The sequence below is a fragment of the Podarcis gaigeae genome (genome assembly GCF_964106915.1).
Source record: "Podarcis gaigeae genome assembly, chromosome: 11".
Taxonomy (NCBI): domain Eukaryota; kingdom Metazoa; phylum Chordata; class Lepidosauria; order Squamata; family Lacertidae; genus Podarcis; species Podarcis gaigeae.
The window spans coordinates 56,651,533-56,668,740 of record NC_139687.1 but is presented as its reverse complement, the minus strand read 5'-3'; the positions used below and the strand labels follow the sequence as shown (position 1 = coordinate 56,668,740).

General features: G+C 45.6%; 1 protein-coding gene across 1 annotated transcript in view; it reads right to left on the bottom strand.

Moving 5' to 3' along the window:
* Positions 1-164: 164 nt before the first annotated feature.
* The window catches only part of EPG5 (ectopic P-granules 5 autophagy tethering factor), a 77,526-nt gene continuing 60,482 nt past the window's right edge, over positions 165-17,208 (bottom strand). The window contains exons 38-44 of the mRNA XM_083702535.1: positions 16,211-16,420; positions 14,300-14,444; positions 11,508-11,750; positions 9,188-9,407; positions 5,040-5,255; positions 3,446-3,560; positions 165-2,806 (exon numbers count right to left, since the gene is read on the bottom strand). Of these exons, the coding sequence (XP_083558661.1) occupies positions 2,624-2,806; positions 3,446-3,560; positions 5,040-5,255; positions 9,188-9,407; positions 11,508-11,750; positions 14,300-14,444; positions 16,211-16,420 (1,332 nt within the window). The 3' untranslated portion in view covers positions 165-2,623. The remainder of the gene's footprint in view (positions 2,807-3,445; positions 3,561-5,039; positions 5,256-9,187; positions 9,408-11,507; positions 11,751-14,299; positions 14,445-16,210; positions 16,421-17,208) is intronic.

The window sequence follows — 17,208 nt, the reverse complement described above, 5'->3', positions numbered from 1 at the left end:
GCCTCTCGCTCTGATGTCAGTTCCCTGACACCAAGTGTCCTGCCTCAAATGTTCAGCAAGCCTCGCATGAAGGAAGAGAATCCCACTGCCCCGTCAACACAAACCCCACAACTGGTACCCCAACTGACAAAACAGCCTATCCCCAATAAGAGTCTCAATCACCGTTCTAGTGTTTCTCACTGTTTTATTTCACATGGTCCTTGCAGACACAAACAACTATAAACACACGTCCTGTTGAAACCACAGGGAAAACAATAGCTCCCATATCAGAACTACCACGCCCGATGCACACATAATAGTTTCTGCCTTTTCACAGTCTTCATTTTTTTTTAATATAAATTTATTAATTCTGAGCTGAGGGGAGGAAAAGAAACATCTCAGAAGGCTTCTCTTCTTCCTCTTCTCTCTCTCTAAAAAGCAGCAATAATTCTTCTTCCAGTTGTGAGGTCCTCTAAACATGAAGTCCCACCCAAACAGTGATATTTCATTACCAGTGCACCACAGGGGCAAGCTGACTTGTCCTATATCTGGAAGCTCAATCCACAACGTGAGTTCTGAAGAACCTGATGCACAAGGACCTTATTTGGCATAATTTGGCAATTTCGCAAGGAAAGACTGTGGGATTTGCAGTTTCAGAAATCATTAGCTGAAGGCAAATGCTACAATATCATTTGCCGGTGCGAGACGCTGAAAAGTTAGGAGAGAGAAAACCTTGCCTGCCAAGTGGAGCTAAAGGCATGAATATGAAGGTACATATTCAAACAGAAATGCACTTCTTGGGTTTTGTTTTGTTTTTACTGATGAGCTCAGAAAGGAAAAGCATCTTTAAACCCAAAAAGGGGGCTGGAGGTGCCTGAAGTGTTTGTCGGAATCTATATTTGAGCAAATGAAATCCGAGCAAATATATATATATATCTCGAAAGGCCTGTTGCCAAAGCATAGCAGCTTCACCGTCCAAGTGCATTTCAATGAGACTCAAAAGACAGTTGTGAGTCAGCCCATTGAAATGAACTGAGCATATTGGCCCACTGACGATGCTAGATTATAATTCCCATTCTCTGTGGCCACCGGCCACGGTGGTTGGGGCCAATGGGGGTGGAGAGTTCAGCAACATCTGCAGGGCACCCCACTGGCTATGCCAGGCATAGCGAGTTGCACCAAGAGTGTGTGTGGAGGTGATAAATATCTTTTTTTTTCTCAAAAGGAAGGGGGACAACCTTAGCAAACTCACTCAAATAAAGCAACAGCAACAGAATAAATCAGTGAGCCAGGAAACGCAGCTTGAGAGGCACGTCGTATACACACAGGTAAATAAAGGGCACACACACACACACACACACACAACCAGCTGTACTCTGTATATTGCAAGATTTGGACAGACAATTCTGGAGTGTCATCCGAGCCTCACAAAAAGGCTCCACAGCCCCTTCCTTAGGACACTTAGCAGTAAATGTTCAACTGATTACTATAAAGCTTATCTCTCTGTGTAGGACCACAGGTTAGCGACCTCAGCTTAGGGAAAAGGTGTTGGGTGGGGAGAAATCAAACTTGCTTTGCTGTACTGACAGAAAGAATCCAAGCTATTCAAATGATGTGTTTTAAGGATAGGGTAGCCAGCTTGTGAGTTGTATCTGCTCCAGCTGAGGTGAATCCTGGGCACTTTGCAGTCTTCCTACCCTGCCAGCATTGATGGTCCATTGTACCATTACAAGAAAACCATAATTTTCCTAATTAAACTCTTAAGAGCACTCCAGTAACTAGGACGCTGCTGTCTTCTCCATGCTACTGAAATCCGACAAATTTTTTGTTCTTCTTTGCTCCTTTTACTGCCTTATAATAAAAAAAGAAGTATGAAAGCGATAGCTTGTCCCATGCACATAATAAGGAAGTGATACAGGAGACTCTCTCCCTTTCCCCAGAACTCTTAAAACAAATGAATCCAGTTTCTGTCAATTTGGCTGGGCAAAGATGCAGAAGGTTTGTCTCACTAGGTTCCATTTTCATCACACATCAGAAGCATTGAGGACAAGTAGATGGAGGCAAATTAAGCAAGAGCAGCGGGATGATGAGAGAGATGGTCCAAAATCCTGATTAGGTGATGACCAGTGAGTCCAGACTGGCCCACGAATTTCACAGTCAGCCAAACAAAGAAAGAAGAAAAGGCACAGAAAGAAAAATCAAGTTGGAGAAAGTGCTGGGGCAAACAAACCCTGTGTTATTTCCAAAACGGTGAAGCACTCAAGTCACTTAACAGTCTTCAAGCACAATCCAGCATGGAGGTCTTCGTAAAGTCCATGGAAAAATCAAACCAGAGCCCCGCAAAGCCCTGAACCACGCCGTTAAGACTGTATTAAAACAAAGAAAAAAATCCAGAGAAGTGTTTTGGCTTGGCAGAAACACAAGAGAGATTTGTGCAGGTTTTAAAGCCCAGCTACGAAAACCTTCAAGCTGGCTTTCAAACCAGTCTATCTAATCTTCGCCCTCTCTCTCTCTTTCACCACTTTTGACAAAGTGAAACCCTGTGAATGACAGCTACTTGTGCAACGTCACCGCCGACTGTAAACTGAAGATAATCCATGATTGCAATGCGAGGCAGGATGAGGCCACTTCCCCTCGCTTGCTGCTACCGTATGGCGTCTAAGTAATGCACTTCTGGGTACAAGGTGTTGACGAGGATAGCCAGAAGGTTCGGCCCATCGCGAAGGCAGCGGCGAGAGTCCCTGACAAATTGGGAGGCTTGGGAGATCTGCTCCTGGTATTCTGTGTACTGTTTATTTGAAGTCATGGAATCGAGAGCACTCAGAGCCTGCAAAGGTGGAAATGAGATAAATAATAATAATAATAATAATAATAATAATAATAATAATAAATAATTTTATTTTTACCCTGCCCTCCCCAGCCAAGACCGGGCTCAGGGAGGCTAACACCCGATATAAAAGCAAATTGATTAAAATACAACATTCAAACGTTAAAGTACAGCCTCATTTCAATGGAAACTCAAATCAAAAACTTTTTGGGGGATGAAAACGTCAAGTATTCACCCAGGCTAACTATCCAGACTGGTCCTACATGGGCCAGAAAAAAGCCAGGGAAGTCCCCAAATAGGAGTTCCATCACAGGAGGAAAAAGGAAAAAAAGACGAGGGGAAGGGAATCAAATTGATTCCAAGCCGAAGGCCAGGCAGAACAACTCTGTCTTACAGGCCCTGCGGAAAAAAATCATATCCTGCAGGGCCCTGGTCTCAGGAGACAGAGCGTTCCACCAGGCCGGAGCCAGTGTTGAAAAGGCCCTGGCACTGGTTGAGGCTAATCTGACTTCCTTAGGGCCCGGGACCTCTAGGGTGTTGCTATTTATGGACCTTAAGGACCTTACATCTACCAAGGGGCACAAAGAGCATTCTTGATACAAGCACCCGATTAAACCACTCAAGATGCATCCGATCTACCTGCTGAGCTTTGGCAGAAAGGTGCAGCTCCACGCCAGGCCTCAGGCGGATCTGGTTCTCCACCGGAATCTGCACCAGCAGGAAGGCGGACATGCTCCGGGCAGCCACACGGAACCTTCAACGAGAACATGAAGAGGGAAGGGAGTGGGCAAGGAGCTCCTCTCTGTGTTGAAAACAGAGAAACACACACACAAACACAAAGAGCTCTTTCCCTGCAGGTTCCACGTAAAAAATATGCAGTTCCGGCCCGGCTTTATTTTTGCCCTGCATTACGTCTCTGCGCGATCGCTGCCAATCTCTCTCATCCTAACCTAATGGAAGGGTTATGGTGAGGACAAGAAGGGAGGCAGGAGAGAAGAGAGGGCAAAACGGAGCCCTGCAAACTGCTCTGAGGAGGGCAGGAGACCAAGGAGGTGGATACTCTCCTTTTCAGAGGAAAGGGTGATTCTTTGGCATCCTTTTGCTCTGCACTTTCTATAATAATAATGATTTATATACCCCGCCCATCTGGCTGAGTTTCCCCAGCCACTCTGGGTGGCTCCCAATTGAGTGTTAAAAACAATACAGCATTAAATATTAAAAACATCCCTAAAGAGGGCTGCCTTCAGATGTCTTTCAAAAATAAGATAGCTGTTTATTTCCTTGATATCTAGTGGGAGGGAGTTCCACAGGGCAGGCACCACTACCAGGGAATAAATTATAATAATACCGGGGAATAATAATAATAATAATAATAATAATAATAATAATAATAGCAATAACAATAACAATAATAATTAATGTGCAGGTTTTGTTGCGGGCAGTACACCCTGCCCTCTCCTTCACACACTAGAGGAAGACATCAGTAGGCTTTGGGAGGGAAAATAAAACTGGGCGGAGAACTGGGAGGAAACTCTCAACAACCCAACAAGGGTCAGGCATGCCCCGCGGTGGCAGAACGTTGGTTGTTGATGGTGGGAATGGAATGGAGTATCCGGGAACGGGGCAAGATTCCAGCCACGCAGCAAGCCCTTCACATTGCAACATATGCAGCAGCAGCTGTTGCTTGCCTTCCAAAAAGTCAATCTTTTATTTTATTTTATTTTATTTATGTTGCTATACATATATGAAATCTTTACATAATGATACATATACAGTGGTACCTCGGGTTAAGAACCTAATTCGTTCCGGAGGTCTGTTCTTAACCTGAAACTGTTCTTAACCTGAAGCACCACTTTAGCTAATGGGGCCCCCCCACTGCCACCGCACGATTTCTGTTCTCATCCTGAAGCAAAGTTCTTAACCTCAGGTACTATTTCTGGGTTAGCAGAGTCTGTAACCTGAAGCATATGTAACCCGAGGTACCACTGTACATTATATTCATAAAGTCACATTTTTCACATTTCATTATGTACCAACGTTTATCCATTTCTTAATTCTTGCCCTGTGCCTCCCCTCCACCCGTGGGTGACTTCCTTGTTATTACTTTATAACTTTATTATTGAGATTGTATTTTCTTATCTTAATAATTAAACATTCAGTCTTACATAGCTGCTATCTTTTTATTTGGGCCCACCTTTCGTTAATCATCATAAGGACAACAACCCATTTTCACCTGTTTGACAAAGGAGACTTCCTGCCCAGCCCTAGAGCACCGAGTATCCCAGAGGTGAGTCTCTCTTCGGCCAGGAGGTTCTGCCTGCCTTGCAGAGACATCAAGATACGGACGACCGACTCAATCAGGATGGCATCGTCCTGGTCTACTTGGAGGAGGCAGAGCTGCAGGATTTTGTGCCACCAAAGGAACAGCTTCGCTTCGTCCTTGGTGGAGCTTTCGGGGGGAATCGTGAGGATTTGGGGGGGGGACAGGGAAGGGGGGGAGAGACACAGACAAAACCAGACACCATTAGAAACTGCCCATCACCCTGATGTTACTTCCCGTTAGCTGTTATCCCTCTTGCGAGAAGTACCGTATTTTCCGCTCTATAGGACGCACTTTTCCCCCTCCAAAAATGAAGGAGAAATGTTGTGTGCGTCCTATGGAGCGAATGCAGGCTGGTTGGCTTCAGCGATAGCAACATGAAGCCTCCGAAGCACAGAGGGAGAGCTCCCCCCATGCTCCAGAGGCTTCGCGTTGCTTTCGCTGAAGCCGCCTGAAGCCCCCGGAGCGCAGAGAACTCCCGCTGTGCTCCGCGGGCTTCAGGCAGATATCTGCAAGCCTTCAGAGCAGAGCAGGAGTTCCCGCTGTGCTCCGAAGGCTTGCGGATAGCCGCCTGAAGCCTGGAGAGCGAGAGGGGTCGGTGCACACCGATCCCTCTTGCTCTCCAGGCTTCACTTCGTTGGAGAAGCGCTGCACTGTTTTCCCTCTCTGTGCAGCGCCCCTTCAGCGAAGCGGGAGGAGAAATGGAAGGGGCTCCGTTTCTCCTGCCGCTTCGCTGAAGGGGCACTGAGCAGAGAGGGGGAGAAATATTTTTTCCCTGTTCTACCCCTCCTATGGTCCGGTGCGTCCTATGGAGCGAAAAATACGGTATATGCCAAATAAAGACTGTCCTTCTTCACACGGCGCATAGTTAAAACTGTGGAACTCCCACAACAGCTGCCCAAATATTACTTGCTAAAAATTGGAAAACACAAGAACTACCGACAGTGGAAGATTGGCAGATGAAGATGATGGACTTTTCGGAGCTAGCTGACCTGACTGAAAGAATCTGTGACCAGAAAGAAGAAGAGTTTCAAGAGGACTGGAGGAAATTCAAGGACTATTTCAATAAATGTTGTAACATAAAAAATTAGAAATTACTTGAAAGAAACAAATAGGCCTAGTATTAAATGAAGTTATAATTAAAAAAATGGGATTTAGAATGTTAAGAAAAGTGAATAAGATGGACTATAATTGGAAATTGTTTTAGCTTAATAATGATAGTGGAAAGCTGTTACTTTTAATTAGAAGGAAACTCAGAAGGGAGGGATTTGAGGAAGTCAACCAAGATGTTTAAAAGGTTGGATTTGTGAAGAATTAAATTTTGTTGTTATTGTTTATCTGTTTATTGTCCCCCCTTTTTTTTCTTTTTCTGTTTTTGTGTATCATTTTGCTTTGTGGTTTGTGTTACCACTGTGGAAAATCTAACAAAATTTATTTTAAAAAATAAAATAAAACTGCGGAACTCCCTCCCTCAGGAGTCAGCAATGGCTGCCAACGTAGATCGCTTTAAAAGAGGATTAGAGAAAATCGTGGGGTTGGAGAAAGCTATCGATGGCTACTAGCCTCTACAGTTGGAGGCAGCAATGTTCCAGGATATGGGTCCTATCGTTTCCTCCTGCCAAACCTTTTACATCTCCGTTATATCCAAAATTCACCATTGTTCCAATCCTAACAATTTTAACTGTTTACAATGGTTTTAAAGGTAAATTAGAAATTTCCCCCATTCCTACTGGTTTAATAAAGCTTCAAAGGAAGGTTTGGACAATTAATGAGTTGCTGCACCATCAAAGATAACAGATTTGGACAACATCCCAGATTGGAATGGAATCAGAGGAAGCTGAGCTGATAAAAATACAGTTGGAAAAAAAATATATTAACAAAGATGTATTTGGCGGATGAAAGCATATGATGTTTGACATGAATGAGAATCACCGACCCAGGGACAAAGAATTATGAAGCGTCAAAACCGAGTTGTGGAAAATATGGAAACAATGAGGAGAAGCAGGACTAAGATGTGGAGATATGCTTCAGAGATCCAGACCGTGGGGCACTCCGAGAAATTATAAATACAATTTGGACTATAATTTGATCTTTTTATTTTAGTTTTTTATTTTAATTGAAGTATTATGATTGGATATATTAATTGGAAGTTTTTTATTGGAAAATCAATGAAAATGGTCTTCCAGATTTCTGATTCTTCTGGTCATTTTTGCCATTTCGGCATAATCCATCAGTTTAATCTGCCATTTTTCTGCAAGCAGATGGCAGGTCTCTCTCTGAACCTGGAGGTGTCAGGGATTGAACCTAAAACCTTCCAATTGTGTCCTGACACTGAGCTATGGCCCTTTCCCTAAAAATAAAGCAAGGTTCTAGTCATCAGTGTTCTGATTTAAATAGCAGAAGCTGACTCAACCTAAATGGTTCTCCCAGGTTTCAGGCAGTGAGAGTGGCTCCCAGTTCTACCTGGGAGAAGTCAAGAACTGAACCCAGGATATTCTGCATGCAAGAACATGAAGAGGCATCCCCACAAACAACTGACCGCATTTTGCATAGCCAGGAGTGCGGGCAGACAGTTTCCTGAGTCCATCCATCTCTGATCTAGCTACAAGGATTTAAAAACATGATCACTGCCCTGCAATTTGCCAACAGAAACCACATAGCTCTGAACCACGAGGGCGAACTTCCCCTGCTGGCTATTTTTTAAAGGCTTCCAAAAATAACCCCGGCTCCGCCAAAGCCACACTTTCCAAGGCGAAGCATCAGCGCGTGACTGCTGGCCTCACTCACAGCTGGGCTGAATGATAGAGCAATTCTGATGGAACCACAGGCAAGATTAAAAGTCTCCCTTGTCCATCCTTTGTCCGTCCCCGGTCGCCCTCTGAAGATTTAAAGCTTGTGCAGTTAAGAACTTGCTATTTAAGCTCTTAAAACACTTCCCACATTCCGGTTTCATTCAGGTGTCATAAGAAAGCTGCAGATATAGCGCAGGATAGTGCACACCCCGGAAATGATCTCTCTCAGCTTCTGCCTTCTGGAAGAAGGTACAGGGTTATAAAGACTAGGACTAGCCGCCTGAGAAACAGTTTCTATCCATATGCGATTTTGGTTTTAAGGTAGTCTCCGAGGGACGCGGGTGGCGCTGTGGGTTATACCACAGAGCCTAGGGCTTGCCGATCAGAAGGTTGGCGGTTCGAATCCCCACGACGGGGTGAGCTCCCATTTCTCGCTCCCTGCTCCTGCCAACGTAGCAGTTCGAAAGCACATCAAACTGCAAGTAGATAAATAGGTACCGCTCCGGCGGGAAGGTAAATGGCGTTTCCGTGCCCTGCTCTGGTTCGCCAGAAGCGGCTTAGTCATGCTGGCCACATGACCCAGAAGCTGTACGCCGGCTCCCTCGGCCAATAAAGCGAGATGAGCACCGCAACCCCAGAGTCAGTCATGGCTGGACCTAATGGTCAGGGGTCACTTTACCTTTAAGGTAGTCTATATGGGAGTATATTGTAATTAATTATGGAGTATCAGAATTTTTAGGGGGTCAACCAGCCTGGGATAGCTGGGGTAGCAGGCCTGTTGATTTTTGAATGTCTGATGTAGATTTTTTTCAATTTCGTTGTTCTGTATGGGACAATGACAATAAAGATTATTGTATCGTATTGTAAGGAAAGATTATCCCCATATCACAGAGATAACCAGGGTGGAAGTGGGAGAGACATGCCAATTTTGGAGAGGGTCCTTAAATCCGCCTCAGAGAAGAGACAAACAGCTAAACGGTTTTGGTCCTGCATACCTGAAGGAGCGTTTCCACCCCCATCGTTCAGTTTGGACACTGAGGTCCAGCTCCGAGGGCCTTCTGGCGGTTCCCTCACTGCAAGAAGTGACGTTACAGAGAACCAGGCAGAGGGCCTTCTCGGTGGTAGCGCCCGCCCTGTGGAACGTTGACTATGAGTGAGCATTTTGGAAGGCCCAAAGAGAAGAATTTGCCTGGCAACCGGTAGCCAAGGTGAGAAGTCCTGCCCCAAACATCTGTCCTCATCTCCCTCCCAACCACAAGATGTCTGTACCTGGGGAACACCTGTTCCAGCCACTTGCTCAACGTCAGCACCACTTTCATTTCATTGTCCAGCGTCTGCTTGGCGTTCAACCGCTGCAGAGCGTAGACGTAAAGAGTTAGGTAGCCACCCAGCGAAAGGCACTCCTGCAGGAAGTCTTCGGCTGTGAGTTCGGGGACCTGTAGGGAGGCCACGATCGGCCCCCAGCCCAAATCCTGGCTGAGTGGAGAATCTTTGTACAAAGAGGGAGTTGGCGGTGGGAGGAGAGAGAAGGAGACGAAGCACTGTTAGGCTAAAGTGGTCAGAAGACCCGAATGAGTCAGAGCTCCGAGATGTTCCTTTAATTCCAAAGCAGTTCCTTTTAATCTGTAAATATCCCTGAGTTCCGACAGAGAACCCAAAGAGGTGAAAGGAGCACAAAATATAGTATGGAGTAGGAACGGGGGGGCCAAATGGGACTCCAAAAGGGTCAAATCCACACCCCGAATAAACCGTCTCTCTAAAAAAACAGTACAATTTTACCATATTTCTCGCTCCATAAGACGCACTTTTTCCCTCCTAAAAAGTAAGGGGAAATGCGTGTGCGTCTTATGGAGCAAATGCATATGGGAGAGACATGTTTTGTTGCAGCTGGGGCAGATGGAGGAGTCCGGTTGTGCTGCTGCAGATGCCCCATGGCGTTTCTTCTCTCTGAGCTCCTTATGTAGATAAACTTGAAAAATATGGACGTGAAGCAGGCAGGGGATGAAGCATCCAGGGGATTAATCCTCAGTGCTTCACACAATTATTTGTTCCTCCCCCATGGTAGGCAGAATCAGACTAAATTATTCACTTTCCCCCTGCATATTTACCATATTTTTCACTCCATAAGACACACCTAGTTTTTAGAGGGGGAATGCCAGGGAAAAAATATTCTTTAAAGGGAGCGCAGAGCAAGGCCTGTATGAATCCCAGGCTCTGCTCAGCGCTCCCTTTCACAAGCCGCATAGAGTGTGTGCGCGACGCTTACAGGCTTTTCCCCGAGGAGGGAGAAAGCCCCCAAGAGCCACACACATGCTCCGCGCAGCTCTTTAAAGAGAGTCTCAGTCTCTTCCCCCACCTCGCGGAAAAGCCCCCAAGAGCCGCACTCCCTTTCAAGGATGGGCTGCCCTTCTCCCTCCTCAGGGAAAAGCCTGCAAGCACCGAACAGAGAGCGCAGAGAGAAGAAACGCCATGGGGCATCTGCAGCAGCACAACTGGACTCCTCCATCTGCCCCAGCTGCAACAAAACATGTCTCTCGCATATTGGTCTCTACAGCCACAGCAGGCCTTGTGACCTTCCAACAGTTTGACCTCAACCCACAAAGGCATACTCTTCTATTGTCTTCTGAGACAGATGGGTGCCAGCTACAATCTTGGTAACATAAGGACTAGAAGCTTGGCTTTTTGTTTAAATCCTTAGGTTCTTGGGATGCTGAAACCTGTACACTTAAAACAACATCCAGGTCCTTTCCAACGCTACAATTCTATGAGGTATCATCACAAAGGCAGAAGTCCTTGCACTAACACAGCCCTTCTCAACCTGTGGGTCCCCAGATGTTGTTGAACTACAACTCCCATCGCCCCTAGCTACCAAGGCCAGAGCTCAGGGATGATGGGAGTTGCAGTCCAACAACATCTGGGGACCCACAGGTTGAGAACCACGGCGCTAACAGGACAGCTTCACTGGGTGCAAACTGCCATCCCTAGACAGACAGGCAGGGCCATCCTGAGTCGACAGTGAGTCACGAGGAAGGATACTCAAAAGCCTTCCTCTCCATAGCTGTCAACTTACAGATTTGAAAATAAGGGACCAGCAGCCTCGAAAATAAGGGATCAGCAGCCAAAGTAAGGGATTTTCCAAGCACAGGTATGTTCAACTTCTGAGCCCCTCCGAGCCAAAGGCGGAAAGCCCAGCCAGCAGCCAAACAAAGCCTCAAGCGGTGGTTCCCACAGCACAGCAACCCGGCAAAGGGGATGCAGCAAGGAAAACCACCGTCCCCTCTCTGCTGGGAAGCGCTGAGCAAAGGCGAGTCCCCAGGCAACGAGGCCGATTTGATCGACACAAGCCATGCAAGCTCCACCCCCCAGTCGTTCTTAGACTCCTTATTGGGTGAGCAACGCAGCCAAGCAACACAGTTGGAGCCTCCCTCCTCCCTGGCCAGCAGGGAGGGAGGGAGAGGAGCTGCTTCCTTTGAAACCCGGGAAATTTAAGGGACATCATCAATAAGGGACAGCAGCGGGACACAACGCTGGGATAAGGGACTGTCCCGCCAAATAAGGGATGGTTGACAGCTATGTTCCTCTCTCTCACCTTCGTTAAAATAAGCCGTGACGCAGGCTTCCGTGGTCTCTGCCATGTGCCGGACCGACGCCAGACTCTGGCACGCAGCTGTTAAGAGAGGCATCACCCCTAAACCATGCACGGCACCGTCGATCCAGCCTCGCAGACTGACGCGCAGAGACTCTGCTGTGGCGACGCTGGCGTTATTCATCATCGTCAGGGCTTCTGTGAAAAGGCTGCTTAAGGCCAGGTGGCGAGAGTGCATGTCCGTGTCTGCAAAGGCAGCAAGCAAAAGGTTTGTATTTTTCTTTAATTAAAAAAACAATCAAGCAAAACATTTGAAATCACAGGAAGGAAAGAGGAAGGGTGGCTTTTCTGCATAAAGCGCAGGGCTGAGATTCATGAGATTTTTTTTTAAAAAAATCTTTATTAATTGTAAATTACACATATACAGTATTGTTCCCGTCTACTACACCAACGGAGATTCATGAGATCTAGCGCTCTGCCAGCACTGGTGAAAAACAGCTCCGCTGAACCCCAGTACTGCAAAACGAGCAGAAATTTGTTGAATTTCTAGTTTCACCCCCTATCAACTTCTGAAGATGCCATCTTGCTCAGTAGAGTGGAACCTTGCTTCTCAAATGCCTTGGTACTCAAACATTTTGGCTCCCAAACACCAAAAACCCAGAAGTGTTCCTGTTTTTGATATATTTTTAATCTTTGTTGGAAGCTGCCCAGAGTGGCTGGGGAAACCCAGCCAGATGGATGGGGTACAAATAATAAATTATTATTATTACTGAACATTTTTCGGAAGCAGAACGTCCGATGCTGCTGTCAGCTATTGTTTCTGGGTCGCCTGCACCAATCGGAAGCCGTGCCTTGGTTTTCAAATGTTTTGGAAGTCAAACGGACTTCCGGAACGGATTATGTTCAAGAACCAAGGTACCACTGTACTACCAATAACGGGAGGCAGCAGGACTCCATGTACGTTCCAGTCCTGAACACCAGAGACCCTTAAAGTTGGGGTGCGGGGCCTTTTCTGCAGCAGCCTTATTCCTCTAGAACTTCCTCCAAAATGTCTGCCGGGCCTCACTTTTGTTAAATCTTAAAATAGGAGAGGCTAACCTGCCATAAGACAGCGTCTTAAAAAGCAGAGACCTTTGCCAACAAAGGTCTGTATAGTTAAAGCTATGGTTTTCCCAGTTGTGATGTATGGAAGTGAGAGCTGGACCACAAAGAAGGCTGATCGCTGAAGAATGGATGCTTTTGAATTCTGGTGCTGGAGGAGACTCTTGAGAGTCCCAGGGACTGCAAGAAGATCCAACCTATCCATTCTGAGGGAAATCAGCCCTGAGTGCTCACTGGAAGGACAGATCCTGAAGCTGAGACTCCAATACTTTGGGCACCTCATGAGAAGAGAAGACTCCCTGGAAAAAACCCTGATGTTGGGAAAGATGGAGGGCACAAGGAGAAGGGGACGACAGAGGACGAGATGGTTGGACAGTGTTCTCGAAGCTACTAACATGAGTCTGACCAAACTGTGGGAGGCAGTGGAAGACAGGAGGGCCTGGTGTGCTCTGGTCCAGGGGGTCACGAAGAGTCGGACACGACTAAACGACAACAAACCTGCCATATACAGCCCTTCCCAAAAGATTTGCGTACCTTCCCTAAACCTCCCCCTCAAAATCCATTAAAATGTTTATTTTTTATTTAAAAAATGACACACCATAGGTCCCCTCTGTAATACTGTGACCCCCAAAATGGGGCCACAGAACCATGAAAATGTGGCCTTGGAAACTTTGTACTTATAGCTCGCAGCAGGAGATTATTTAAGGTTTGAAGCTGCCCCAAATGTGTCCTTTTTCACTTAATTGAATAAGAAAAATGGTTTTAAATACTGTAAAGTAGCTAATGGGAAAGTCTTTTATAAGGCAGCCTTGAAATATTTCATTCTTGCCAAGCCCACTTTGCACTTTGGCCCCCAGAAGGCTGGCCATGAGTTAATGTGGCCCTCAGCCCCCCTAAAAAGGCGACTCACCCATTTTAAAGGTTCGTTTTTAAAAGCTATTTGTTCCAAGCTGTGCTCTATTAAGAGTACAGAGAACTGGGGTTTTAACACCCACGGCTGTTTTGTTTTGGAGTTTTCCTAATTGGATTGGTTTGTTTTTTATTTTGAAAACAGTCTGATGGTTTCAATTATCTTTCGTAGGTCGCCAGGCTTTGCCCTGAAAGGCGACAGAGATGTGCTCCACATGAAACGGGTGCTCAGCCACGCAGTTACAGCCCAAAGGACATAAAAAGGGGTCAGCAGGATTGGACCAAAGATCCTGAGATCATAAGAAGGGCGTGCTGGATCAGGCCAGCAACCCATCTAGTCCAGCGTCCTGTTCTTAAATTTATTTTTTTTAAATATAATTTTATTTAACATAATTATTACAAAATATAAGCAAAATATTGCAAATACATACATATATATTTCAGATAAGCACACACATATAAAAAAGATCAAAAAAAGAAAAAAGGAAGGAAAGAAAGAAAAAAGAAGAAGAAAAGTTGGAAGAATTTCTTCCAAATTTATTCTACAAATATCTCAATCCTAACATTTCATTGATTGACTTCCATCGCTTACACTGCACTTCCTATATACATTTAAAGCAAGATTGTATCTGTTATTCCATATTTCCCCCATACAATCTCATACAAATATTCTAAGCCATACATTTTCTAAATCTTTCATAAATCTATTCTTAAATTTCAAGCGACATATAGAACAGCACCCTTCTCTCTGCAACTCCACAAGCTACAGACACATAGAGACCAACCTGGAGGGTTAAAGATGGTAATATCATCCAACAGCTTTGACATCTCTTGCTCCAGAGAAGGCAGGGTTATCTTCCCATTTTGCTCCAGGATGCTGAGGAAATGGACAACCTGGCGAATGTAAGCCCTGCATTTGAGGGTTGCATCCTAGGAAAAGCCAAGGGGGAAACAGTTAGCTCACCGCCTCCCTGTTCTTCAAAGGAGCTGCTCTAAATTTATTTGTTTCATAAAATTCATACATCGCTTAATTCTAAGCGTGTATATTAAAACTTCAAAGTGGTTTCCGAAGAAAGGTAAAAATACTAATAAGAACAACTAACAGCGACAACCTAAGACTTTCTATAAGTTAGAATAACAATACAGTTGTGCCTTGGATCTCAAACGCCTTGGCTCCCAAACAAATCGGCTCCCAAATGATGAAACCCAGGAGTGAGTGTTCCGGTTTCTGAACGATTTTCGGAAGCCGAATATCCTGTGCGGCTTCCGAATGGCTGCAGGACGTTCCTGCAGCCAATCGGAAACTGTGCCTTGGTTTTCGAATGGTTCCGGGAGTTAAATGGACTGCTGGAACGCATTCTGCTCGAAAACCAAGGTACGGCTACAGATTTATTTATTTTTTTAAAAACCCACATTAAAACTTGCACCATCCCTGGGTAGACTTGCCTAAACAAAAACATTTCTATTTTTTATTTTTTATTTTGCTTAAAAATGTATATAGGAAGTGCAATGTAAGCGATGGAAGTCAATCAATGAAATTTTATTAATATTTTCATATTGAGATATTTGTAGAATAAATTTGGAAGAAATTCTTCCAACTTTTCTTCTTTTTTCTTTCTATTTCTTCTTTTTCCTTTTATTCTTTTTTTCTCTTCCACTCTTTTTTATGTATGTGTGTTTATCTGATATATATGTGTATTTGCAATATTTTGCTTATATTTTGTAATAATTATGTTAAATTAATAAATTTTTAAATTAAAAAAAATGTTTCTATCAGATGCCGAAATGTGACGGTGCCTGCTTGATGTCAGTAGTCCGGGAGTTTGAAAGTTTAGTCACTGCCACTAAAAAGTTGAGCTCTTACAATGGCAGAATGGCATTAAAGCAGAGACATCACCTTGCCAAACAAGGTCCGTATAATTAAAGCTATGGTTTTCCCAATAGTGATGTATGGAAGTGAGAGCTGGACCATGAAGAAGGCTGATCGCCGAAGAATGGATGCTTTTGAATTATGGTGCTGGAGGAGACTCTTGAAAGTCCCATGTACTGCAAGAAGATCAAACCTCTCCATTCTGAAGGAAATCAGCCCTGAGTGCTCACTGGAAGGACAGGTCCTGAAGCTGAGACTCCAATACTTTGGCCACCTAATGAGAAGAGAAGACTCCCTGGAAAACACCCTGATGTTGGGAAAGATGGAGGACACAAGGAGAAGGGGACGACACAGGACAAGATGGATGGACAGTGTTCTCAAAGCTACCAACATGAGCTTGACCAAACTGCGGGAGGCAGTGGAAGACAGGAGTGCCTGGCGGGCTCTGGTCCATGGGGTCACGAAGAGTCGGACACAACTAAACAACAACAACAACTAAAAGGTTGAGCCCTTACAAATGCAGAATTGCATTGTGTAGCACCTGTAGGCACTAATTTGGCCAATTTAAGCTGGCAAATGGGTGCCTGTGGGGCGAGGCGATCTCGTAGCACAGAAACCACAAGGTGGAGCGTCTCTTTCATCCCCACCAGAAGCAGATTTGGGAGATCGGGGGCCAGTTTGGTTGCAGAGCCTCGGGGAAGCCGCAACTATGAGGCAGAATGGACGGCGAGAGGCGGTGAGGGGAGCCAAATTTTGGCCTCGCACAGGGCTGATTTTGAGACCCCCAATTCCACCACTGTCCCCACCCACACAGGGCTGTCCTTACCAGATGCATGTGGCTGTCGGAGGAAGCGCCGAAGCCCGCCGACGCCTTGAGCAGCTTGACGATCAGCTCAGCTGCCGGCTCCTTGGCCAGGATGATAGACGGAGGATAGTGGGTGTTGAAGTAGCCGATGATGCTCTGATAGGACAAAACGCTGACGTGCTGCCAAGGGAGGGAGCTGGTCTGGCCCAGGAGGTTCAGCAGCGGAGACTCCTGACGTTTGGGGGGGGGGGGGAATTGAGATCTCGTTCATGGTTCAGTCAACCAAAGAACCACACTTTGCCTTCAGCTAACCTTTACTCGGGACACGGGTGGCACTTTGGGTTAAACCACAGAGCCTAGGACTTGCCGATCAGAAGGTCGGCGGTTCGAATCCCCACGACAGGGTGAGCTCCCGTTGCTCGGTCCCTGTTCCTGCCAACCTAGCAGTTCGAAAGCATGCCAGTGCAAGTAGATAAATAGGTACCGCTCTGGTGGGAAGGTAAACAGAGTTTCCGTGCGCTGCTCTGGTTTGCCGGCCACATGACCCAGAAGCTGTACACTGGCTCCCTCGGCCAATAAAGCGAGATGAGCGCCACAACCCCAGAGCCGGCCAAAACTGGACCTAATGGTCAGGGGTCCCTTTACCTTTAACCTTCACTCAGAGCAGACCTCCTGAAATCAATGGGCCTAAGGTTGTCATGGGGATTAACTTCAATGAGTATAGAACAGAACACCACAACACCATTTCTGAATAAGTAAGTCTTCTTTGCCCTAACAGCCTCCTTGACTTTCCTTTTCAGCCTTGCTGACAACCTCTCAACCTCGTTGGTGCCTTTACCTGACCTGTGGCATACATTCCAGCTAAGCCTCTGCTTATTATTATTAATAATAATAATAATATTTTTTTATTTAAACCCCGCCCTTCACGGTTCAAAAACTGGGCTCAGGGCGGCTAACAACACATCTAAAACACTTAATTATAAAAGCATCATAAAATACAGCATAAAAACATGAATAAC